This window comes from Trachinotus anak, unplaced genomic scaffold, assembly GCF_046630095.1.
Source record: "Trachinotus anak isolate AG129_WGS33_773 ecotype Australia unplaced genomic scaffold, CSIRO_AGI_Tana_v1 ptg000001l, whole genome shotgun sequence".
NCBI classification, from domain to species: Eukaryota; Metazoa; Chordata; class Actinopteri; order Carangiformes; family Carangidae; genus Trachinotus; species Trachinotus anak.
In genome coordinates this window covers 5,658,215-5,685,905 of record NW_027273852.1, presented here as the reverse complement: position 1 = coordinate 5,685,905, position 27,691 = coordinate 5,658,215, and the positions used below count along the sequence as shown (strand labels likewise).

The 27,691-nt window shown below is 40.8% G+C and overlaps 1 protein-coding gene across 10 annotated transcripts in view; it reads right to left on the bottom strand.

Moving 5' to 3' along the window:
* Positions 1-27,691, bottom strand: part of map2 (microtubule-associated protein 2) — a 93,998-nt gene that overhangs the window by 20,324 nt on the left and 45,983 nt on the right. For 7 of the 10 annotated variants that reach the window (XM_071457760.1, XM_071458001.1, XM_071458084.1 and 4 more), the window contains exons 4-8: positions 20,797-21,064; positions 10,579-10,668; positions 9,485-9,559; positions 6,891-7,106; positions 90-3,449 (exon numbers count right to left, since the gene is read on the bottom strand). In XM_071457760.1, the coding sequence (XP_071313861.1) occupies positions 90-3,449; positions 6,891-7,106; positions 9,485-9,559; positions 10,579-10,668; positions 20,797-21,007 (3,952 nt within the window). In that variant the 5' untranslated portion in view covers positions 21,008-21,064. Of the gene's footprint in view, positions 1-89; positions 3,450-3,592; positions 3,711-4,589; positions 6,833-6,890; positions 7,107-9,484; positions 9,560-10,578; positions 10,669-20,796; positions 21,065-27,691 lie in introns of those variants that run through there. The other 3 variants (XM_071457914.1, XM_071458376.1, XM_071458297.1) reach the window with 3 other exon arrangements.

The window sequence follows — 27,691 nt, the reverse complement described above, 5'->3', positions numbered from 1 at the left end:
AACAGGATTCAATTTGTTTTATCCAGAGCAGGAGGAGGGAAGGGAAAAAAAGATTAATATTCAGGGGCAAACCACCAAAGAGATCTCACCTTGTGTGTCAATCCAGGAGCTGTCCAGGATGGAGTCGTCCATTGTGGTCTCATCTCTATCATAGCTTTCTGTCGGTTCTTCTGTTTCTATGGTTTGAGCCTCCTTCTTGGGGGAGGCAGGGGTTTCAGGAACATCACCCACCTCCTCTAGACTGGCAGCCTCTATATCTGCTTCTTGGGCCAACTCCACAGATTCCTCCTCTTCTTCCTCTTCCTCCTTCTGGGCAGCGACACAGAGGGCTTCAGCCTCTGGTGGAGCCGAGAAACGAACGCTGTGACCCGGCTCATCTGCTTCATCAATGGTCTGGACCACAGTGATGAAATCGTCTTCAACTGTTACCACTGATTCGATGGCAGCACGAGTCTCTGGGATCTCCTTGATTGCTGCTGCCCCAGCTTCTGCTCCTGCTTTCTCTAACATGTCTTCCTCACCTCCCTCGCCCTCCTGCTCAGCCTCCACAGGTTTTTCAGCTTCTGCTTTTTCCTCTGGTTGTCTTGCCATCTCTTGAGGCTCGTCTGCAGCCTTTTTGTCCATCTCAGCCACTTTCTCCCTCTCTTCCTTCTCTTTCTTTTCTTTCTCTTCCTTCTCTTTCAGTTCCCTCTCTTGCTTTTCTTTCTCCTCCTTCTCTTTCAGTTCCCTCTCTAGCTTTTCTTTCTCTTCCTTCTCTTTCAGTTCCCTCTCTAGCTTTTCTTTCTCCTCCTTCTCTTTCAGTTCTCTCTCTTGCTTTTCTTTCTCCTCCTTCTCTTTCAGTTCCCTCTCTAGCTTTTCTTTCTCCTCCTTCTCTTTCAGTTCCCTCTCTAGCTTTTCTTTCTCTTCCTTCTCTTTCAGTTCCCTCTCTATCTTTTCTTTCTCTTCCTTCTCTTTCTGTTCCCTCTCTTTCTTTTCTTTCTCTTCCTTCTCTTTCTGTTCCCTCTCTTTCTTTTCTTTCTCTTCTATCTCCTTTAGTTCCCTCTCTTTCTTTTCTTTCTCTTCCTTCTCTTTTAGTTCCTTCTCTAGCTTTTCTTTCTCTTCCTTCTCTCTCAACTCTTTCTCTATTCTTTCTTTTTCCTCTCTTTCTCTCTTTTCTCTCTCCTCTTGTTCCATCCTTTCCCTCTCTTCTTTTTCTTTCTTCTCTCTCTCTTCTTTCTCTTTCCTCTCTCTCTCATCTTTCTCTTTTTTCTCTTTCTCTAATTTCTCTTTCATCTCCTGCTCTTTCTGCTCCTTTTCTTTCTGTTCTTTTTCTTCCCTTAGTATCCTCTCTGCCTCTTCTTTCTCTCTTTCTTCTTTCTCTCTCCTTTCCCTTTCTTCTCTCTCTTTCATTTCCTTTTCTTTCTTTTCGGCCTCTTCCCTGAATTTTTTGTCTGCCTCTTCTTTCTCTTCCTTCATTTTCTTCTCAGCTGCTTCCCTCTCTAGCTCTTCTTTCATTTTTCTTTCTACTTCCTCTTTCACTTTCTCCTCTTTGTTTATTCCTAACACTGGTGAAGCTGTTCTTTTTGGGGAGCCATAAGCCTCTCTTTGTTTAAGCTTGGAAGGTGAGAGCACTGGGGACAGCAGCTTGTCATCATCGATGTTGCTCTCCACAGACGAAGCAGGTGAAGTTTTCACAGGCCTTGCAATTCGGTCCTTGGCCACTCCAGTTAGCTGGTACACATCTTCAGCATCCACTTCCTCATAGGCCTCCTGGTGGACCAGCTTCACCTTCTCCCGAAGCTCCTGTAATTCTCGTTCCTCCTCCAAACTGAGAGGCCTGTCCTCCATCTCTAATTTGCGGATCTGTCTCTCGTAGTCAGCAATCTCAGTTTCGGATGCTGAGCCTTCGCCACTTGCTTGTCGTTCAGTCTCACTCACTGACCTCCCCCCTTCCTCTAGAGTCACAGTGACCGTGGGTGTCACAAAGGACTCAGTTGGCTGAGCAAGTGGTTTCTCCTGCTCACTTGCAGATTTAGTCAGCTGGCCATCTGCAATCTCCTTGCCTTTTTCTTCAACAGAAACTTCTCTCTTGACCTGCTTCTGGTCTTTCTCCTCAGTAACTTCAGCAGTTCCTGCTGGCTGGCTCTTGTCCTCCACAGATGTGTCTCTGACAGCTAATTTCCTTGCTTGCTCAGCCACTTTCTCCTCCAGAACAGAGGGGGTGAAGACCTGTGCAGAAGTGTCTGTGGGGCTAAACACATCTGCAGGAGATGGCATGGGCCCTGAATATTCACTGAACACACAATAGCCCATCTCCTCTAGTTGGCTCTCACTTTTTCTAGCCCCAGGACTCTGTTCCCCTGAAACTAAGCTAGCCAGTGGGTCATCAGCAAAGGCAGGGACATCAGCTTGAATTGACTTTTTGCAGATAATTTCTGGGTCAGTGTTTTCTGATGCAAGTCTGGAACGGGTACCAGCGAGGTCCAGCATCTCGGGCAGGTCTTGTGCCATCACCGTCCCATTTTTATAGGAGTTTTTAGTGGCCTGCGGTGATTCTGGCGACTCTGGTTCAGGGCTAGGTTTTGAAACTGGTTCAGTGGTCCTTGGAGGAGATGAGGAATCTGAAGTGATGGAAGCAGCAGTCTCCAGGATCAGGGGAGGGAAGGATGGAGGCTTATCCACAGAGGGTGTAGTGACTGGGAGGTAGTCTGCTGACTCATCTAGACTTCCACTAGTGTATGACATGATATCTGTGGCCAGTGGGGAGAAGTTTCTAGGTCTGCCTTGGCCACTCTGATCCATTGCTCCAATGGTGATGTTAAGAGAGTAACTCCTCTGCTCTAAAGCCAGTTTACCTGGGGAAAGACGGCATTCATTACTCCTGTCAGGAAGTGTGAACACTCCAGCGTCTTCCGCTGTACTTTTTTTGGTTTCAGGTTTATCCGGACCTTCAGCTAGTGTGCTGTAACTGATCTCCTGAGACCTGGAATCAGTTGTACTCTTCTCTTCACCAGCTCTGCTCAGTTCGTAATAACCCTCACCCTTACTTTGTGGGGCCTCATCAGCCTCCATAGTTGATGTTTCAAAATATGCTGACATGCCAGATCGGTCTCTTGTATCTCTTGTTGAGTCTCCTCCTTGAACTCTGACTCCCATTGAAGAGAAGTCAGAAGGTGCACCAATGCTGCTGATCTCCACCACCTCCACTGATGGCTGCTTCTCTGACACTGTGATGGGCTCGCCATATGTAGGCTGAAGCATGAGTGATCTGGCAGATTCTTTGGCTTGGTTTTGAACATTCTGAGGTACAAAGGATGGCATATCCATGGTGGGGCTCTCTGGTACAACTCGTTCACCAGCAAAGAACCCTTGGATCTGGGGCTCAAAAAACTCCTCTGGGCGTTTCTCTGATCCAATGCTGTCTGGACTCATGGACCCACTTCCCTGCTTGTCTGAGTCCATCTTCAAAGCTGAAAGAACATCTGTAAGTTGGCTGTTTTGATCAACATAGAAAAGTATTGCCTGGGCATGCTGCGAGTGAGATATAATATTAAGGCAGGGATCTGGAAAGCCGTTATTACAGAAACAGGCAAAGCTGTCCTCAGAAACTTACAGCACAATGATACGGCCATCACTGAAGAAGTACGGCGGGATTATGGGGTCCACCAAGTCACGGATGGATGATAATATGGCATGGTATATGACGGAACCGGCATGAGGAAACTGTGATGCTGATTTATGGGAAACAAGCAATAACAGATGGGATGGATATCCATGCAACTCTTCAAAACATGAGATACAAAAAGAAATAGCATTTCTGTCATTCTTTTCAGGTGCAATAAAATGTTTTGAGATTTTTGTCCAGTTAAAATTTGTCTGCATTCACGTTTTGTTAAAGATTCATTTAGGGTCTTAATTATGACTTTCAAATGTCATTGCATAATTAATATTATCACAAGTACAGAAGTTGCCGGTTATGACAGAGAAATGCTGCATGCTGTCACCGACTAACAGTGACAAAACAAACAAAAGTCAACTCAAATGATTTTGAATTTTGCTGATAAACTAATGCATTTGATGAGATATGGTTCTACCCACAACTGTAACACACTGAACATGAGACAGCCAACACAAAATCCCCTGCAAATTCTGTACACAGAATTATGATAATAACATGAGTGATCCATGTTTAATAAGAATGATTCATGGTAAAGTGCGTAGCACTGGCATACCAGCACCAAGCCACATGTAGATATAATGAGAAACCTGTAAGCTTATAGCGGTAAAACAAGCACGACCACGTTCAGCAATACTCCATCATACCAATACGAAACGCCCGGCCCCAACGACCACAGCAAGGAAAAGAAAAATGCAAGCGCAAATATAACACACAATAAAATCAGGTTAGGTTAAAAGAATGTGACTCTTTTCACCAACAAGCCTGTGTTGCCTTGCAGCCGCAGCAGAGCGCAGAGAGGATTACTTGCCATTCCACCTGAATTATAATGTTTATGTTATATGCTTATGGGTTCCCTTTGACACATTTGGTGTTTTTATACAGTGGACAATGCAGTAACATGCAGGCAGGGAGAGCAGAGGGCAGGACACACCTGTCTCAGGGCTCTCCTCACCCTCTGCTTCCTCCTCCTCTCTGTCCATAGAGCTTTCTGCAGCAGCACTAACTGCTTCGACCGGCTCCAGGTCTAGGTCCTGAGCCTCGTCTACGGCCTCTGCCTGCTCTAAGGGCTCAGCTTGGGGGCTGTCCAGCTCGGGCTCTTCCCCACTCCATTGCTGCTCATCAAGAGCTGCCTCGGACTCTGCTGCCTCTGCACTCTCCTCCTCCTCCTCCTCCTCCTCTTCCACCTCCTCCTCGTATTCAGCTGTAAGAGCCTCCATGGTCTCTTCTTCTCAGAAACAGGGTGAGAGGGGGACACATTAAGACTACAGGCAACACAGACTTGGGTTATGTGAGAACACAACTTGTGATGGGACACTTTCAGCTCTGGGAAAACATGACCTAATGTGCTTGTCTGTTTACACATATAGGTACATTACATATATAGTACAGAGTGTTGTATGTTAGAGGCTTTTCTAATTTGGGTGCTTAGTGTATAGAGTATGTAAGGAATCTATAACGTTATATAGCTTCAAGGCATGCTTGAAATTCCTTTTTCTTTTCTGATTTTTCTTATCTGTATTTACTGTATCATCAAGAATCGGATTTGTAAAAAACATAACAATTTCCATATCTCTCCTCCTCTTCCATACTCCATGCCTGCAACCTAGACTGACCTGACACCTGACTAAGGTTGTTTAGGGAAAATGGAAACATAAACAAAGCAGTAACACTTAATGGACTAACACTATATTATTGTAGAAGAACCTCTATTCAGAACTATTCTGAAATCTCTGGCTTTTCAGACCAAATATAGAGATTCAGTCCAGTGCAGTAAAAAGCAGAGTCCTTCAGATTCTTGACACAGCATGGACTGGATTTTTAACTGTGTAATGGTCAGTGTGGGGGCGTTCAGCTTTGCTCTTCAGCAGTCATGGCTGTATAATGTTTTTAGTTCTTGCATAGGTTAAGGAAATTCTGTTCAGCAGCTTTGCAGCTCAATGTTGCTGCGTGTGACATAGATGGTGGTAAGAGCAATGTTGCCACTATACTTTTTTCTTTAGCAGTGGAGTTGGGGGAGGCTGAGAAACAAGCCACAATCCACAAATCCAGTCTGCATAAACACAAGTTATGTTTCACAGTCAATGACATACTCTTCACATATCTTCTTTGTCATGTGGTTAATGAACGAATTAATACATTTCAAAAGGATTATATGTCAATTTAGATATTGATCAATACTGTTTAGCCCTCTAAGTCTCATCCAGATTTCTATTAATTGCATTTGTCTAAGACATGCTGCTATGGAGAGAAGAATTGGAGGAGTTAAGGTCTATCAGTGTATTCATTGGGAGAAGGCGTGGTATAAATGAAGTTCTGGTCTGCTGATGAAGCTGTCCATGCAACGGATTTATTTTGATGATAACAGACTGAGAGTGGCCTACAACCGAGAACTGAGAGAAGGCCATGTAATGTACTTGTGTAGCCTTATTGAAATCCTAGGTTCTGTCTACGTATTTGGGCCAACAATTTTGAAAAGAAATATTCTTTATCTTGTCTTTTAAAAGAGACTAAAATAATAAGTACTAGTTTATACTAGTTTAGAAGGTTGTATGTGGGTATATATTCTGGTGAGTGAGTGGAGCTTGTTGCCAAAGTGAGAGTGTATGAGTAGTTAGGGATGAGTATAGAGGGTCTGATACGGTGCAGTATAATTAACAGAATGAGGGGTTGTCCTGAGGAATGAGCCAAAACACAACTCTGGGAGATGATTTGCTGAGAGCACAGAGGTCATTAGTCATGCATGCTAGCTCGGAGATACAGTATTTATAAAAGCCGTTTGGGCCTCAAATCATGTCTCAAAAGTCAACCCTGAGGTCTTATTGATGAAAATTGTAGTGTATTGTGTCCATTGACTGAATCACAATAAAACATTGTCCTGCTTTAGAGACATCCCTGCTATGTCTTGGACTTAAGGGCATGGCAACCACAGGTAGCAATAGCTTTGGGTGAAATAAATAAAAAAAATAAATAAAAAAAAGAAAAAAGAAATATGACTGTTCAACAAATATGAAATTGCTCAGATTTTGAGCAAACAAACATCACAAGGACGCACAAACACACACAAAGACGGACGAAGAGACGAACTGACGGACGGAGAGACGGAAGGAGGGAGGGATGGAGGGAGGAGGTCAAATCACAGAAGAGGAAACTGGTGTTAAAAAGAGAAAGAAGAGGAAAGAAAGAGAGCGGAGATGGAGGGGGAAATGGCAAAGAGGAACCATGCGTGGTTCACCTTCAATCTGTCTAAAGGCCACGGCCTGCCCTGTGGGGCGAGAGCCCGAGTGCGTCCACTCTGGGCTGAACAATGGGTGCTCATAGTACTCCTCGTCGGAGTGGTAGGGGTCGTCCTCGGGCACGGAAACTGAGATGGAGGGGGCGAGGAACTTGCACCTCTCCCGAGAATTTTGGAAGCGGCGGAGAGGGCCTGCCTCCTCCTCATCCCCTACATCTACAAACAAGACAGACACAAGGAGAAGAACTGCAGGGAAATCTGGACACACAGACTGAAAGAGAGAGAGAGTGAAGAGGAATAAGAAAAAGACAATGGAAAAGACAGTAGAAAAAAAAAATGGAGAAAACGCCAAAGAATGTCCACTTTAAAGGTGATTTAACATAATATTGAGCCTTTGAAAACATTGACAATATGGCAATTAAGCTGGGTTTTTTTTTTTTTTTTTTAATTTGGTCAAAAAACAAACTTATTTTTCATTAATTTTAATTTTTGATCTTTTAAACTGTGTAAAAACTGTTTTTAAACACACAACAGTCAACATATTCATTTGCTCTATTTATTTATTTTTTTGTTTGTTTTTGCTTTTGATATCTTCCAATAAAAAAATAAAATTGAATTGCTGAGTTGTTGAAGTATAGTATCTTAACTAGAAATATTCTGGTGGGGCTAGTGCAAAAATGTATGATCTATACCTGTTCATTTTATTTTGACGTAGCTCCTCATCTGAGATTTGTTGCTCTGATAAGATACTGTACTAGACTGAATGGGGGGGATCATATTTAAGCAATAGTTTATCTGGAGCCAGTTGGGGTCCTTACATTTTTAGATAAATATAAAAGATTACCAATTTCTTTACTTGATAAATCCATCAGTGACATTTTAAGATGGACATTTTTTGCAGTGAAAAGGGAGATAAAGAAAAATATGACAAAAAAAGACAAATTCAAAATACACAACAAAAACAGAGAGAGTCACCAGAGAGGGGAATGCAAGAAGAAGACAAGGCTTGATTGAGAGCAAGAGAAACACAACACACACTGGACATTGACAAGGAGACAATGACAAGCAACTCAAAGATGACCAAGCTTTGGGGGCCAGCCATACTCTGAGACCAGCAAAATCAGTATATTGCATCATCTGATAGAGATACCAATACAAAGAGCTTCACATATGAATTATTAAACCTTAATAAAGGGCAATACAAAAAGTAATACATATAACAACACTTATAATACTGATACTGTAGTAGTTGAAGTAGTAACAAAATCCATTAAATGCGTGTTTTGCCATTGCTGTTACACAAACCTCTCTACGTCTACAAAAACCTCTGGATCCAGTCAAACAGCTGTCCAGCCAGACACCTACTAAAAATCATTTTCAAACACACAAAAACCAAAAAGGTCTCATTTAAAAGAACACCACCTCTAAGACCCTGAGATGACCGAGCCTTTCAGTGCCTACTTGTTATGTATCACGTCCGCAGATAAAATAATACCAATACACCTCTTCATCACTCTATCTGGTCAAGAACACAGAACCCCATCATCTGAGTATGCAGGGCTTAACCTCTATGATCTGAACTGCACAAGTCACAAAACAGACCATCTGAATTTAGTGCATGGCTGGCCCACCCTACAGACACTCCTCATTACATTCCAGCTACTGCAGACTGAGCAGACGTAAACAGAAAGGAAAGGCATAAGGCAGACAGAAATTTTAGTTGCAGTGTACAACCATTTCTTGTAGGCACATAAATTACTGCATAGCTTCAACCAAAATTTGGAAGTCAAATAGAAAGAAACTGTGTCACAGTGCGAACAGACAAAATGAAAGACAGAGAACAAATTCTGTGAAGGATTTTAGGTATTTTCAGCCATTTGTGAGCATGGCATTCCAACTAACTAGCTCACCAAGATGATTCAGTAAACCTGGACTGCATTTCATGTTTATGGAGCTAAAAACTCTGATCTGTAGTCACACCCAAACACATACAAAAAGACTGACAGTGGACAATGACAAGAAAACACAACACTATGATTAAACAAGCAAAACACAAGACGTAATTCAACTGAAAAAAACAAACAACAAGAAGTTGAAGGGTTACCTAAATTGGCTGTCATATTAGTGTGTGGGAAGACAGCAAGGTGTGGAGGTTAAAAAAGGAAATGAAAGAAGAGGATGAAAAAAGGAGTGTACTTGATGTAACAAGGTGGTCATGCACGTGAGCCTTTCTTTCGTTAAGAGATAAATGGTGATGGCAATGACGATACAAACTGTATCTGTCCCAGGTGTACGATGAGGAGGAGGAAGCAGGATTTCAGAAGAAATGAATGTCTGAAAAATGGAAAACATGTTCCTGCTTTTAGCAGCTTTGGTATGTAGCAGGTTTCTTGAAGGGGTATCAATGTGTGGTGTGTCCCCTAGAGGTGGGGCATGTCCTGAGAGGGGGGACTGAAGAGTACCCCGAGAGCCAACCCACATCAGTAGCCCAATGTGTAGGTGACCACAAACCTCCAGAAGCTACAGTCATGGGAAAAAAGGAAACCACACACTTCTCCATTCGAGACATACTCTCATAAACACATTGGCCCTACCTTGTTCCAGAGGACCAAAGTGCTCTGCAGCAGGTGAGGGGGGAGGAGAGGGAGGCAAATTGGTGGTGTCTTCAACTGCAAATGGAGGTAGAGGGAAGGAAACAGAAGGAAATCACATAGTCATATAAATCACACACTGTAAAGGGCTTTGAGCATCTGTTGCCAGAGATACCATCTATTTTATTTTTTATTCCTTCCTTGTCCAACATGGCGCCTGCATTACCCACAATGCAACTCAACTGCTGACAGGACAGGAGATTCAGAGGTGTTATGCCAGTAGCAGCTTGAGCAGCTAGTTTCAAGCAGAGATGAGGATCATTTGAGGCAATTTATCAGATTTCACACAGCTCCACCTGAAGCTAGAAAATGAGGTTTAAGAAGGCTTTATACAGCATTCCCCTATAATTTTGCTATTTGTTTTTATCTTTAGGAATGTTATTTTAGGAATGTTTTTTTTTAATAAAATCTTTTTCTTGTATCATCTATACTTATAGTTACCTATGTTCTCAAAAGTGCCATAGTCCTCTTTTAGCGAGGTAAGCAAATGGAGCAAAGCCCACTAGTTTGCTCAGCAGACAACTGCTTCACTCATACATGACTTACACTACTGACTGCAACATCTTTTTAACACTCTCTGCAATAAGGACGGCTATTCAAATTAAGATGGATCTCCTATGCTGCTGCTGCTGCTGCTGCACTGCTCACCTGAACACCTGCTGTATCACTCTCCGCAGCCACAGTTGTGGGTTAAGGTTCACGTGAGGATTATTATCATCTCTTCCCAGTCTCTGCTGCGATGAGCTTCGCATATGATTATTAGGGATGACTGTTTACTTTGTAAATATACTCTTCTCCAAAAAAAAACAACAACTCAGTATTAATATTTCAGTAGAATGAGTGGGTGCTCCAGTGTAAAGACTCAAAGGTTAGGTGAACTGGTGACTCTTTCCCATACTGTAGCTGTTTGAAAGATTGGCGACCTCTCTAGGATGCACCCTGCCTAATGCCAGGGACAGACTCCAGCTCCCTGCGACTGCTGGATAGAACCGCTGTGTATGTAAGTGTATGTAAGTGTGTTTGTGTGTGTGGTTTACCTGATGGCAGCCTTTGAGTCTCCTGTTCTCCCTTCAGCACTGCCACTGCTTCTGCTGTCACTTCTTGCACGATCCGTGCTGACACTTGCTCTAGTACCGAAAGTTACACACATACACACACACACACACACACACACACAAACGCACAAGGTCAATCAACTTTGAGATTATTCTAATAAGTATTTAGAAAAACTGGGCTAATTTGAAAAGTTGTATCCATCTGCAACCCAAACCACCTTCCTTTGAACATGAAGTAGCAGCACCTTTTCCCCCGAGCTCTCTTCAAATGTCCAAGCTCCTTACCCTGTCTCTAACGCTACTTCCACCACCTTGCGGAAGTAACTAATTTTGGCAGCTTGTGTCCGCAATCTCATTCTTTCACTAACTAAAGCTCATGACCATAGATGAGGACTGGAACATGCAGTAGATCAACTGGTAAATCGAAAGCTTCCAGCTCAGCACTCTCCTCAGCAAAACGGTCCAGTACAACGCCTGCTTTAATGGTAACACTGCTGTGTTTTGATTGGTTGATTTGTAGCCTTATTCTGATTGGTCAATTTGTAGTTTTATTCTGATTGGTTGATTTGTAGCCATGTTTTGATTGGTCAATTTGTAGCCTTATTGCGAGCGGTTGATTTGTAGACTTGTCCTGATTGGTCAGTTTGGGGCTCTGTTCTAATTGGCTGGCCTGTAGATCAGAATAAAGCTGGAAACCAACTAACCAATCAGAGTACGGCTACAAACCTACGAACAAATCAGAAAATGGCTACAAATCAACTAACCAATCAGAATACGGCTACAAACTTACCAATCAGAATATGGTTACAAACCATCATTGTGACCTTGACCTTTGACCTTTAATCACCAAATCTAATCAGTCCAAGTGAATGTTTGTGCCAAATTCCCTAACGGCATTACTGAGACTGAACGAACAACTCAAAAATATAATGCCTCCAGCCCTGGCTGTGGAAGCATGAAAATGGGAACCAGCACCCCAGTGTACCAGTCCACAGGCACTGTCCCCAAACTCCACGCAACACTGAGGAGGCGTGTCAGCAAGGAACAGCCCAACAATGTCCAGAGCCTCCAACATTTCAGAGAGGATGTGATCCACTCCCAGGAGCTTGCCACTGAGAAGCTTCTTAACTACCTCAGAGACTTCTGCCAGAGATAAGACTGAGACTACCTCCGAGTCTTTCTCAGACATGTTGGTCGGGTTCAGGAGTTCATCAAAGTGTTCTTTCTCTCTTCGCCACCCAAAGATATCCTCAGTCCGAGTCAGCACTTCTCCCCTGCTGACGACAACCTCAGTTAAGCCCCGTGTCCCCTTTCTGAGACACTGGATGTCTTGACAGAAGTGGTTTTACTGAGTAGCTTCCAGGTTTTAGTAAAATGTGATGCAAAATGTCGCTAGACGACAACATGATGCTTAGTCAACTTTCAAGCTGTACATCAATGTTAACACCTACTAAGTTTCTCAAAAAATTGATTCATGCATTTCATTTTACTGTATTTTTGAATCATGTCACTCAAAGCCTGAGATGAAAGCCAGTGTGAGGGAGCTGAAATTGTTTCCATAACTGCAGGGATGCTAGGGCTGTTGGTGAAGGCTGTGAGTGTCACCATGGAAACACAGCATCCTTAAAAAAGTACAGACTGAAAATTAAACCTGGACCAGATAAGATTGTAGTGTGAGATAAAAAATACTTTTTTCTTACAATGTGTTCATTTTTCACTATTTTGCAAAAGAGAGGATATTTCATTTGAAAGGACTTGATGTTACTAAAATGCTGGCTTTAGAAAAATCATACTAATCCCAGAACATTCCCGCAACATTTCAAATATGAATCCATGGGGTTTACCCGAAACGTTTCGAGGTTATCACTACAAGTTGTTTACTACTGTTTTAGATTTTGACTTGGTTTTGAGCACTCATAATCAAAATCAAGGAATCATTACTTTTATTTAGCCAGTGCCAGACTATGTTTACACATGGACTCTTACTAAAACCATCACATCTGACCTGAATCTAAAAATATCATTTTAATTTGAAAATTGACATTTTTGCTTCTATTTGATGGCAACAGTAGAGACAAAGACAGAAAAAGAACAGAGGCAGAGTTCCCTCGCTAAAACTGAACTGTGAGAGCCGAGGTTATACTGTGTGTAGAGTTAACCACTAGACTACTAGACAACTTTTATAATGGATTGTAGACCATTTAATCAATTGAATCATTTGTAAAGGATTGGACCACACCGTTAGTGCTCAAACACTTGACCATGACAATTTGGTACTTCATACTTCATACTACGTTTTTATCTGCTAATTTATATTATCCAAATCTGTCAATCAAATTGGTGTATAGCACAACTCTGTCAGCCCACTTGGCAATGGATTTATTTGTGAGATAATGTGAGCTGTTTGATGCTGTGGACTTTGAACAGCCAGACTGCAGATTATAATCCCCTTCCTTCTCTTTTATCTGATCAAGGTAAAGCATCTACCCACTCTGAAGATGACACTGAAAAGAAATTACAGCTCGCAGATAAATAAAATTCAATATTGATTTGCAAGACATTTGAAGTAATATTACAATTCAAGTCTTTATGACAGTACTAGTGTCAACATTTAGAGAAGGGCTGTCAACACTGCCTGGCTGTTTGACACTGGAAGGAAAAGGCTTAAGATGAAACCCTTCAAGAGTAATCAGTAGGTGAATCTTACACAAAGAAGTGAATTTGTGACAGTAATGTGTGCGTTTTAATGTAGGACTAGGACTTTTTAATCAATTTTGCCCAAAACTGGGAGCAAAGTAGAGACAATTTCCCTCTCTCAGCTCAACTCTTCATTTACGCTTACATCTGTCTGCCTTTATGTACGCAAGAATCAGTTTAAATATAGTCTGGCACGCAAGGGGCACTGCGCAGTTCTAATCAAACATGCCTTCATTTGCATAGTAACAGTGGTTATGTGGGATTGGGCGGCAGTGTGATGCGTTTACTGCTGCTGTTTCAGGACCTTTTTCTATCCAACATCACCCACACATCAACACAAACAAGCTGGCAGGCATACACACACATGCAATTACACACATACACGCACATCTTCCGGGAACACTTAACACAGCCCACTCACCAACTCAAAGCAGCCATTTCCCATTTTCAGTAGCAAAGTGCAATAAACGTGTACCACTTTTTCTTTGCTTTCAGACAATATCCTTTCTTCCAGTACTGTGAGATAGTGCTGAAAGAAGTCAATGTAAAACACAATCAATGGGTGCAACACCAAACAAATAAAAACAGCCCCTAGAGCTGAGACCTGGGGGAAAATAAACCTGAAAAACAGTGTGAATGATCCCATTTTCTCAGTGAGACAACACCTCCTGTGCGTGAAGAACATTTATTTCAGTTTCAGTGCCCAAAGGAAGTTCAAAGGAAAGTTTTAAGATTTTAGGATCCGTTTCAGTGTTTGTATAATGGTGTCCATGATAAGTCTCAAAAGCTTCTCAAAGCAAAAAACAAATACATACAGAAGGTATTCCAAACACTAGCACGGAATAGTGGAAGCACAGGTTAATTATGCAACTGAAGCAAATCACACGACACTGTGAGGTGGCACTATATTAGGGATGGTGAACGAGGAGAGGTTCTGCCACCCAGCCAGAATTTATGCTGAAAACTGGCAAAAGAACAAACCGATTGAAACTGCAGGTGGAGATAAATGAATGTCTGAAAAAAAGAGAGAAAATGCAAACTGAGCGCTCAAGCATATGCCTTTGAAGAATAAAAAAATAGAAAACATGCAATCTCTTTCAGACATACACTTAAAGTGAGATTCAAAAGCAATATCAAGGGCACTGGATGGCAACACTTCAATTTACAGAGTATTTGTAACATTTCAACAGGTTCTTAGTTGAGATTCAACAAACTGTTTTGCTAAACCTAACCCTAGCCATTAAAATATTCACTAATTGTTGGCTGAATATCTGTACATACATTGTTTAACATTAGTTGAACATTACAATCTCAACAAATATTAGTGAAATGTTACAAATACTTTGTAAATTCTCTGTAGGTGGAGAATCCAAATAAACTGTGACCCACTGGATTCAGTTAGACATTATAGCTTGTTTACTCTTTCAAACAAATCCAAAGACATGCACATTCACAAAGCAATAGTACTGTGAAAATGACCTTGTCACTTCTGCAAAGCTAGCCGGCGGTGATGAAAACAAGCCCGGTCTGGTTGTCTCAGCATTTATGTGACAGAGTGATGTCAAATGACAGACCCGCCTGCCTTTCATTCGCTTTGACAGCAGAATAAACCACATGCACAAACAGCTGCTTTGATATACAGAAATGCTGCACCATGTCTGTAGATCTTCATCAACAACCAAAAGTCACACGAAGCACACACACACACAGTCTCCCGGTGAAATAAAAGCATGTATTACCTGATTAGAAAGACTGAGGCTGAGAATGCTCTCTCTCTCTCTAAGGAGACACTACGACTGGGAGCCCTGAGTCAACGCAACACACAGCCAGACTGCAACACACACACACACACACACACACACACACACACACACACACACACACACACACACACACACACACACACACACACACACACACACACACACAGCAAGACTGAGAGGGCACAGAGAGAGCAGGAGTGGCTGTTTGGTATGATATCACCCAGCACCCAAAATGTGTAAGGCAAGCGGTTGCCATAGCAACAGACTGCTGGTGGGCCACTGCCGCGGGTCCACATCCAATTCAGATGCCAGCAATATGCCGTGGCTCTGTCAGCCTTCTACCCCTGTGTCTACAGCCTCCAGTAAACAGCAATGATTATTACTCAGACTTATTACTTTGACCAGTGAAACAACAAAAAATATTTATTCTGTGTATATTATTTTCAAACAAAAGATCAGATTAAATATGAATATTTGTTGCATGACCTTAGTGATTCATTGAATGTAGGCTGAATGTAAAAAAAAAAAAAACAGGACAAAAGACGTAATGTCACATGACAAACTTTCACATTTCACATTTTACATATGACCGCAAGATGTCGCTTGTCAGGAAAATATGAAGACAGGTCATTTTATTTTATGGCGATGAGATGGATCCATTAATGAATTAAATATATCATAATTTTAGATATCTATCTCATAATTACAAGATCTGCATGATGGAAATGACAAAGTCCATTCTATTATGTTGGTCACACCACATAATCCCATCAATGCCACATCTGATGTCTTTCTTTGCAATGCTTGTTATTCACAGCGTCAGACTTCTAGCTATAACGACAGTTGTTATACAATATACCGTTCACCTGCACCTCTGCTATGAAGAGGAATTCATCAATTCATCACTGAATATCAATACTGTGCAGTGGACCTCCTACTGTGAGATGAGGCTGGACCTGTCAGCCACACTCACTATTGTAAAGCTTTAATTAAACTCATGATCGATATTTCTGACTGCAGTAGCTTCTCTGCTGTCAAACATCTGGACACCACTTCCTCTGCTCCAATTTTGTCACCATTTTCTCACAGGTGACGACATTTACAAAATGTATTACCCTTAATATTAACTTAATATTTGCTTGTATTTTCTTCATCTAATTATGTTTCTCCATATTGTAATTTTCTACACGTCTTCCCTGTATATACAGCATCTACTGCATCTCCATCTATCTCACAAGAGGAATCGCTCCTCTTTTTATTTTCCTGAAATTTTTGCCATTTGTGTTTTCCAAAACAAGAGCCGAAGAATATCATAAGTCATATGTTGTACAGATTGTGAAGACCTCTGAGGCAAAGTTTTTATTTCTATATTTTTACTTACGAAAATAATCTTAAATATAAAAAACCGTCAAACAAATGAGATTTTGAATGTGCAGGAAAATTTCATATTTACGAGAGGGACTTATACAAGTATCTGTAGCCCACTACTCATCTCTACTTGAGGCTAGCAGCTCCAGGCTACATTAACCACTACTACTAGAAAACACAGCTGAATCAGCTGAACTGTCGGTGGTTGGTTGCACTGAGGGTAATATAGGCTACGGGTTTTTCTTGTTCTGCTGTATTGACTTGCGTTTACTCAAACTGCCCAATGTAAGACCCACAATGTTATATAAATGCAATGCAAAATCAGTGGAATACTTTTTTTGTCATCTTTTTAGTTAGATGTAACATTATATTGCTCTTATGTCCTTAAAAATGTTCACTGCTTTGTCAAAAACATGCTCATATTAGCATTTTTTAAGTGCCAAAATATTCTGTAAAAAAGCTAAATACCTTCTTTCAGCCAATGGGCATCAGTTTCATTAAATGTGTCCTAGGGATTCTCACTTTGGATTTAAACATTTCTGTTTGTATCCATACTTCAAACCGAAGTGTCAATTGGCAAATCCCCTCTCTGCTGCTGCCAAACATACTGATTTAAGCTGATGAGATGGACTTTAACAACAGAAAATCTTGTCCAGGCTTCTTGACACAATGCCCAGTAACTTACGTCAGCTCAATGACATAAACATCAGTCAATGCTATTTCCCTAATATAACACAAGGGCTTCCTTGATTTGTGCAAGCCAACCCCTCCCTAGCATAAGCTCAACAACCTTTAGCATTATTTCTGTCTCTATTAGGTCACTCTAATTTTTAGTACCTCAACTCTTTCTCTTGACCAGTTCCCACATGGCTGGCTGACTTTTTCAACTTCATTTCAAAGGAAAGTCAAGAGGGCAATTTCGTGCTTCGATAGTTCTTGTTGTGTCTGAAGAGCTTTTCACAGGGACAGGAAGTTCACTGAGTGCCAGCATCAGCCCTTCTGTCACCCATCCTGCCCCACTTGCCCCCCCACCCACCCCCACTCCCTTCCCTGCCTAGCTCTGGAGCAATGCTAATGTATGCTGACAAGATGCTCTGCAGACAAACACAGCTTTGGTTTTTACAGCTGCTGAGAGAATGTGTCATTTTTATGCTGATGATTATACAACATGTATTGATACGCTGATAATCATTATTATTACAGATTACTGTCAGTAAAATCTGGAGGAGAGGGGGACTTTCTATTTCCTTTTAAACAGATTCATTTTGTCCATTTTATATTACAGTGCATCATTGCTAACCACTGTGTATGAATATTGTAGCTTCTAGTGATAGTGATAATGAAGATACTTGTTAGAGATCTGATTATAGAGACATCCTCTCTCTTGAGCTCATGATCTTGATCTCTGCTCTCTGATGGATGACACATTTAATGCAGGAACAGTTTTTCAGAGCCTCTGAGGACCAGCTCTTGAGACAAATGATGCATTCAAAGGATTTACAGTGTATCATATCTCAGGAAGTTCCATTTAATGATGAAAACCATGAGATGAGGATGAAAGTAAAGTTTTAAAATGGCTTTCCCATCTCAAAGACTGTACAGTCACAGTTTGTTGACGTAATGTATAATTGCCTATTAATTACCATCCAAAAATCTAAAATATCATTTAATTCTGACTAGCAGTTATTTGTTCCACAGTCTTGCATATAATTAATAATAATAATTGATGTGAAGTGTCATTATGTGATTATAATCCAGAGATTATACTGACTCTTTTCTTTCACCTCAACCTCTGAGCAGTTCCATGCATGCAATGGTATATGTAATCATCACACAATTATCTGCATAGTTTCTTGATTGATTGATACAAAATAACTAAAGATGGACATTAAGGCCAGAAAAATGACAAAATGGCGATGGGTATCCGCACTAAATAAATACTGTTATAAGCCTTCAAAACTGGTATCAGTTCAGACCTAATAATGGGGAGATGGGAGGTTAATTGGGCTCTTGTCATCGCATGCTAAAGAGCTTTGTCTGTGGCAAGCTACAGTCAAAAAGAACAAAAGCCCTGGCAAAGTAAATTGTAGGGGAGCCGTTGCCATGGTTACACCATTGGTACATTATCATTCTTGTCTCCAGGGTGCGAGTGTGGATGGGGTGGGGGGCTAAGAGGTAGAGACACAGATTTTATGTGTTAATTACAGCACTGCTAATAACAGTATGTGATTCTAGTGAGGACTCAGAGTATTGCACGCCCACGCACAAGAAGAGACAGGACACAAATGTACACACACACACACACATACACACACACACACACACACACACACACACACACACACACACACAAAGCAGGTATACTCAAGAATGGGCTCTCTGACTTTCCTCTGTTATCAAACTGCTGATCTGTTTCACCATGACTGGCACCAGTTACATCACCAGAATCACTTGTAATTGCCAATTGGATTTGCCAATCACACTTATTGGCAAACCCCTTTTTAGCACCATCTCTTCTGTGTCATCATTGTGCCAGCAGCTCAGGGCATTGAAATGACTTGACCAGAATGGATTTAGCTAAACTTTGATTTTTTGCTCGTGGTTGCACCTTGGTTGTCAAAAAGATGTGTAATGATGTAATGCTTCCGTATCAGATTCTTACTTATGAAATCACACATTACGACAGACCTCATCTCCACTTAATTTCTATTTTTACATTTGTTAAAACTGACAGCAAAAATCATTATGTTTTCCACTCCCCACGATTCTGACTATCCAATAGGTGCCAACTACCTTTAGGATGTGCATATTTTATCTGCTATGATCCACACACTTACGGTAAGATTTACATGTCGCTATGCGAGCATAAATGGGTTGGACACACTTTTGCTGATGTACTGTAGTTAAATATAGTTCTGAACAACTCCAAAGATGTTTAAAGCATTTGTACATTAAGCCTTGAATATTGTGGGCTAGGTTTATATACATGAAAGTGCTTTTGCTCTCCATTTCCACTCATAAAATAGCATTTCACTGCTTCTATTAGAGATACAACTTAAGTCTGAAAATAACTTACAGTCAGTATAATACAAAATGATTTACACAAGTCAAAATGTTGAATTTCTAGGGGTGCCTTCGTGGTATGGCTGGGCAATTGACTGAAAAAGAATCAAAACCTATATTCAGAGCCTCTCACCGACTTAATCTTGCCCTTGTCTGTTAATATGGTTCATACTTTCCCCAATGTGTGTGTTCATGAACTGTCCCCTTAAAAAAACACTACCTCATGTTCAGTCATGAGCCTCCACCCCATCCAACTAACATTAGTCCACATTCACTCAGGCAATATGGATTACCTGAGCAAAGACACTTGGCTTCAGTCTGAGCAGCTTATACCTAAAATGAATGCCGTGTAGGTCCGTTTAAGCTTCAGTGAAGACGACACTGAACAAAAAGGAGTCAAATGCTACACACTGCAGAAACACAATTTCAGTGACCTAAGATAACAACACAAATGTATTTAATCACTTGGAACCCAATCACATTGTCGAATATGTAGAGTGCATGGCTCAAAAAAAAAGACAGAGACTGATAAGTGCCAAACTAATCATTCATTAATCATAATTAAGGTAAAAGTCCGTAATCATTGTGGGGACACCTCGGTGGCTCACCTGGTAGAGCACGTACCATTAAGGCTTTGTCCTAACCGCAGCGTCCCGGAGTTCGAATCTGACCTGTGGCCCTTTGCTGCAAGTCATCTCCTCTCTTTCTCCCCTCAACTTTCCTGTCACACTCTCACTATCCCTATCTAATAAAAAAAAATCCCTATCTAATAAAAAAAAAAAAAAAAGTTTGAAATTATTGTGAGATTGATTTGAAGTCATAGCACCCAGCCTTACCTGGTGGTATAGGATCTTAAGGCAGCAACCATAAACCACAATGTAGCCCATTTGTTCCTTTCTCATGACCTTTGTTGTTCCATGTCATTCCCCATCTCCCCCATCTCTTACTGAACTCATTAATAAAGACACAAAATGTCCCTAACATTGATTTTGTAAGTCAAAAGTATATGATGCATTGGAAAAATTATGTCTCTTTAAGTCAAAATCATGACTCAAAAATGCTGTTCTGTTTTGTTTATCTTTCCTTGCTGAAATGGGCTTCCACAGATCTCTCTAAAATCCAAATTCATAGACAATTAAACTCATTTCAATAACCTTCCCCTTCTAAATTTGTTCATATCTCACCTTTAGGTCAGTGATTATAATGTAATGCACACACTGACATCATCAAGTGCAATCCTTAAATGCAAGCAGATTCCAAGTGAGGCTCTGACAATAGGTAGAACAGTAAATTTATAAGGAAGCCTTACCTGCAGTTATAGCGTGAGCCCCAGTAAGCTCCCCATTGAAGCCATTCTCCCTGGCGGAGTAGGAGGCTGCAGCCATGTGGGCTCCACCGGGCTGGCACGTCCTGTATGCTGAGGCAGAATAGCCATTGGCTCCATGGGTAGCACCCGGCTCCTGCCCTCCTGATGGGTCCCACTGGGGGGCACCGTCTTCTGGCTGTCGACTGTCTGCCATGCTGGTGCTAGCTAGCAGCAGGGGAGAGTGGGCAAGGGATGGGGTCTCTCCTTCCTACTGTAAGACAGGAGGAAATAGAGGGAAGAGAGAAGCCAAGGAATGGTCAAAGCTCAGCGTGAGCGCTGACTGTAATCTTAGCCCTGTTTCATACAGGAGAATGAACACTGTGCAGACCAGAGGAGGCTGTAGGGCACGCTGCATTAGTCACATTCACAAATCTGTTTTTGTCAGTCGTCATCCCTGCTGCAGCTCCACTGAGCTTCACTGTCAACAATTCTGAAAGCACATCTGTGCTTGTGTAAGTTTGTGTGTAGGTGGTTGTGTGAAATACTGCCCTTGGATGTTGGCAGGCAGGTGACAGCCACTGGATGAAACCCTGTTGATTTGTGTGTGTGTGATGACTCATGTGGCCAATGGCCCAGGTGGAAATCACAACTGGATGAAAATGAACAGAGTGGACCCTGAATTTATGTGACTCAGGGTCGTGGGGATACAAGGTGGCCTCTGATCAATTTGGCCAGATCCAGTGTTAGACAGAGAGCTTGAACCAGGTAGACATACTGTCTAATTTTATCGGGAAAAAAAAATGCAACACTTCAAACGGTTGTTATGGGGGAGGGGCACTGTAGGGCTTACATATATATGAAATCCCAATGCACAGTAGATCTGACCGACTGAACAATGTAGAGAGGAGATCAAGCAGAACCAATGGGGTAAAATATTGATCAGCCCACATGATCACCTGAGGCCATGAATGCAGCAAGAGTCAATGATCTCTTGGCTGGTATTGGGCAGGAGGTGGGGGATGGAGATGAATGGGTGTGATGTAGCCTTAAGATCAATACACAAGGTTGTGTATGTTATGTCTTTAAGTCAGGCACTGTTTCCCTTCTGTGGATAATTAAGATAGCTGGATAAGTTCATTGGCCATTTTGATTATATTTTATTTTTATATTTCATTCATTGTACATTGCTCCACTTTCTTCCTACATAATGACACTGACTGATATCAGCACATAATGCTTTTTTGAAACAGTTTCAGTCTTACAATAACAGCACCAGTGTTGACCTTCAAAGACTCAAATGAATGTGGCCTACGTGTGAAAGGGCAGTAAGAGAGATAAACAGCTGAGTAAGAACAAAACAATTGTAAGCCCACAGAAACATACAAACTAAAGGAAATATCTTGATTTTTGCAGGAGGGTTGTGGCTGGTGGTACTTCAAGCATTTGCCAAGCAGCCTGTGTAGTTGTGCATAAGGGGATATGTGAAGGAGCAATTTGTCATTTAGCTCTGCAGTCCACAGAGACCCTGAGATTAAAGGGAAGTCTGCTGGAGAAAACAGGAGTCAATAACTGCAGCCTGAGACCAAGGTACTGCTACAGTGAGCACTAGTCACTGCATTCACGATGCAGTGACTAGTGCTCATTCAATAGTGCTGCTCCCTGTCTGCACACTGAGACAACAGAATAGAATGGAATAGAACATAATAAAATAGAAAAGACTAGAATAGTGTTTTCCAACTTTGCAGTTGCCAGAGGGTATGTAGAAAGATTGAAAGAAAATATATCCAAATAATTAGTGTAAGGCTTTATGTAAATAAATAATCAATTGACTAACAATTATGGCAAAAGGCAAGGCTCCCATTAACCTGAGTCAGAGTAGAGAAATAGATAGCAAACCATAATTGATAAATGGTTCAACCATCTGACTACTTCCACTAAGTGATGGTAGTATGTATGCAAACTTGTCCAATGGAATAAAAATAGTGAAAACAGACAGTAAAACAGTAAATAGAAAAACAGACCAAGCCTAAACATAAACAATACCAGGATGCCAGTGCTTCAGTATTCAGCCGCATTTCTTAACGGCTGTATTTAAGTGTAGCATTTACCATGTTCACCATATTAGTTTAGTGTGTTTGCATGTTGCCATTTGTTCATTAGCACAACACACAAAGTGTAGCTGAGGCTGAGGCACTGTCACTAGTTTTGCTGGTGTCTGGTCATAAACTAAAGCACTGACCAAAGCCAGGAACAACAATCCATCACAACGATCCATCCAACAGACATTTCACTCAAAACCACAAATTATGGTGGCAATAGAGGAAAAGTCAGGGGATCAACAAAGACATTAGAATCTATGCTCTGGTGAGCCTGAAAGCCTGTACAAATATCTCAAGTCCATCCAATAGGTGTTGAGATTGACATTGTTATCACAGAGCCATGCTGCTGGCATGGCCAAAAACAGACATAACCTAAACATTGACTATTCTAACTATAATTTGTATATAATCAAAAAATGTAACAATATTCATTTCAATATCATTAATAGTATTAAATAACATCTGGTTTTAAATCCATTAAACAAAAACATTTGGAATATAACAGGTGATGTTAATGATAAGGTACTTTAGCTCAACTGATATGCTGTGTGGCCAGGTTGAAACCACTGGAATAGGAAATCATAAGAAAAGAGCACAAAGGAGCAGCATAGCTTCAAAAAAACAGAAAGAAGTGAATGGTACTGTGCAGAATATGTGGTTGCTGTAAGCCTTTGCAGCCTAAATGGATCAAAGGATGGAGTCAATTGAGCTTTGCATGACTCAGCTCTGAAGGGAAAATCATTGTGAATGAAGCCTCTGCAGAGACTCCACATCACACAACGCGGCACAGCCTCCTCACTAAATGCTCTCTATCTATCGTCCCTAGAAGGGCACTCCCAATATGAGAAGTCATAAAATACAGACATAGGCCTGTTGCTCTGGTGCTATGTCTCCATGCTATCTGCCTGATGATGATGAAGGTCACTTTGAGCTCTGTGGCTGACATCCAGACCCAACAAGATCATCCTGACTGGTGGCCTGGCTAAGGGTGTCAGCGCTGGTGTGGCCTGGCTTCCTGGAGGCCTATTGAGCTGCTGATGACAATGTTTAGTGTATAGTCTGCACGTTTGTGAGAAAGTGTGTGCTGCATGTGTGAATGAAACAGCACCACCTACTGAGTCAAAGCATAAAAGAATAAAATGGGATTATTGCAAACCATTATAAAAACTTTGCATGCTGGGTCCAGAGATTACGGAGGCATTAGGAGACTTCAAGTACAAACTGGGGCTAGTATGCAGTACAGTGTCTTGTCTCTACTTATTAAGATGTCTTATTAAGATTGCTCTATTTGTCAGCGTTGCTGTTTACTGTACGATGTGAAAACTCGGTATGATGAGCAGTCTGTAGCAAGGAGAAGAGTGCAGAGGGTTAATAAGGGACAACAGAGGAGTGGAAAGTAAAAGGGACAACTCTTGTCAAGATGAGAGTGTATATATGGTTCAGATAATATACTGTCCTCCACGCACTGTGTCCAGTGGGAGTGAGACTGTATGAGATGGTGATATGACAGAGAAAGACGTCAGACGTCTCAGTAAACAGCAGGTCTGTTGCACTTGGCAAAAAGCCTGCGGCACTTTGCCAGAGCGATGGTTGATGCCGATACACTTTCTCCCTGTGCTAGCAAAGAATGGCACCGAATAGTGAAGCAGAGCTGGACGCTGCTGCTACTGGACATTTATGATAGTAACCTGTACCTTGGAACATCAGGATTTTACTTACTTAGCAATCAAAAATATACAGCTCTACCCCTTTACAATAACATTTTTTAAATGTTGTTTTCTTTACTAATTTATTGTATGTGATGGCAAGTTTGTTTACACTCACCAGGCACTTTATTAGGAACGCCTGTGCACCTGCTTATTCATGCAATTATCCAGTCAATCATGTGGCAAAATGTGATTCAGTAAACACTTGACACTTGAGTCAATAGATCTTATACAGATATAGTACAGACATAACTGTACAAAAGCATAATCTAACCCTAACCACTTATCCAAAGCCCCAGCACTAGATTTTCCTGACCTGCTTTTAAAAGCATGTTCTGAATTCATTGTGAACTTTAAATGTGAATTTTAAACATCTGAAATCCAAAGGAGGAGAGACAAGTACATAATGTTATGGTATCGATTAAATAAAAGACATTTAGAATCAGTCGGATTAGGTTACATTCTCGTTTCTTGTTGAAACATTGAGGCTACAGGTAAACAAATGTGTATGAAAGATGGTAACATGTTTAAAGCATGGAAAATGACTACACATAAATCTGTTTTCAGTTCTTTCTGTCAGATTTGAAAATTACCTACTAATACTAGATACCCTTTCGCTTTCTGTTCAAAGTAGGTAAAGTGGTTTAAGATAGCACTGATAGAATGGCAAAAGCAATCTGTGAGTAGTTGCCTACTTTACATGACTGTTGCTTGAGGCTACAAGGATTTTCTAACAGCTCAGAGGTATTGTTAGGTACAGGGTAATGAAATAATAATCACTCTAATATATGTCAATACAAGGGAATGTATTTTTCATGTAGTAAAACAGTAACATATCAAAAAAGAAGAATCTTTGTAGCTGAGGAAGCAGACTTATCTGTATGATATACAGTATTTATAATCAGTCTAAATGTAAGGATCTGATTATATGTTTTTCCTGTTTTTCCAAAGTAGCTAGTCAAATTGGTTACTAGGCAAAGTAGGTACAAAAACTGTGATAACTGCTTAACATTTGGGTCTATTTTACAGTGCACATTAATCATTCATGTTTACTTGAGTATTACCACGTCTGCTGCCACGAACTGTAGCCCGATACTGTTGCATCGTGAAAGTGTTACGACAGCACAGAAGTCTAAGCATTAAGGTTCAATATCCAAATCCGCTCTTTCAGCTACTGTGCCACATACCAGCAAACACATCTTTTTTCAGGGATGAATCAGCAGTGACAAGTTGCATTTTCCATCGCACAGTTGATGTGAAATAATGAAAATAATCCAGTAAACCTGTAGCATTTTTTTAAGTCTTGTGCAAGGTTTAAGCCAGCCAGTAAGCAGCATTACTAGTGTGGTTTTCAGAAAACCTCAATGTCATTCAACAGATGCTGTAGGGGGCACTTTTCCTCACTGCATCCTCAGAATAGACCACTCAGGGTACTTCTCCCTTGACTCTGTCTGACTAAAATCTGTGTCTCAGAAAATAGTTTATTTTAGAGAAAGAGAGGTGAATATACCATGGGAGTACATTAAATGTTGAATTTCTCTTATGATTTGAGTTAGTTGGATTTTTTTATTTTGACAATAAAATAAAATCCCAACAAAGACAAAAAAGTATTGGTCAAAGCTTTTTGAAATGTACATATATTTTTCACTTCCTTGCTTTACATTTAGAAAAATCCACACATTTATACTATATGCTGCCCAGTATTTTATTGATGTTTACTGCGCTACAGCGATTTGAAGTGTAGTGGCTTCACAGTAATTGTCAAGAGAGGGAAAAGTGTGACTTTTACTTTTTCTAACTGTATTTTCACAGTGAGGCACAATCCATACAAAAGGACTGGGCTACAGACAATAGAACCAACCTGTACTGGCAAGGACACACTATTTCAAGTGTAGTCAAGCAAGAACACACGCACACAAACACACACACACACAGTTCCCCATGGCCTAAAATAGCAGGTGGGCTGTCTGGCTAAAACATAAATATAGTCCATTAAGAGAGAGACTGTAAAATTTTAACTTTTGATTTTGTACTTAAATGGATTTGTCACTTTTCACATAGCAAGAGGAGCTTGGTAAAGTGGAATTGTATGTTTTTTTAGAGGCTGTTTCTCGCCACCACTCCTCCTGACAAACACTAGTACTAAAAAAAAAAAAATCAGTGGTTAAAATTCCTTTAACCTTTGCAGCCAGCTTTAAAATTATTATAACTTTTTGAATTTTTAACTATAATTTGTCATTAACATCCAATAGTGCCAGGAATAAGTGCATTGTTTATTGCAATTTTTAAATTTGATTTAATCTTTATTTAATCAGGCAGTCTCATTAAGATTAAAATCTCTTTCAAGAGAGACCTGAGAACAAGAAGCTAGTTACAAGACACAATCAACAACAAAGACAACACAACTACACAATATAACTACACAATACTAAGAGACTAAGAAACCAAGAATAGACAATAACATTCAGAATAGTCATAAAATACATCAAATAATAAAGCTTTAAATTCTCCAGGAGAAATGTAAGAGTCTAGTTTTAGGGCAGTTTGCAGTTCATTCCATTTAAATGGTGCATAGACCTGAAACCAGTTCTACCAATATTAGTGCGAAGATGAAAGATATTGAGGGTCAAGTAGTTACTGGATTGTGTTCTGTGGATACTGGATTTAAATGAGCGAAGAGACGTGAGGGAGTCTGGAAGCTTTGACAGTAGAACTTTATAATGAATAAAGTGAGATAGCCATTTCTTCTTGACTGTAAGGAGAAAACCCTGTCCTTTCTTTCTGCGTTAAAGACTACGTTGTAATTAAGAAGAGACAGTTGGAAGTCATCAAAAGCAGACTGAAGATGAGACAGGGCTTGGACTTGGATGAAGCCTGGGACATATAAAAGTGTCATCAGCAAAAACGTCAACATTGAAGTATTGATTAAGAAAAATTATGTTATTTATGTAGAATGTAAACAACAATGGACCAAGGATAGGCCTCTGTAGCAATCCATTTCTGATGGTAAGATGGCATTGGAGAGTTTTGGGGAGAACCAAGGACTGTATCTGTTTTTAATTCTATGTTTTTTGTATGGAGCACGTCTGTCAA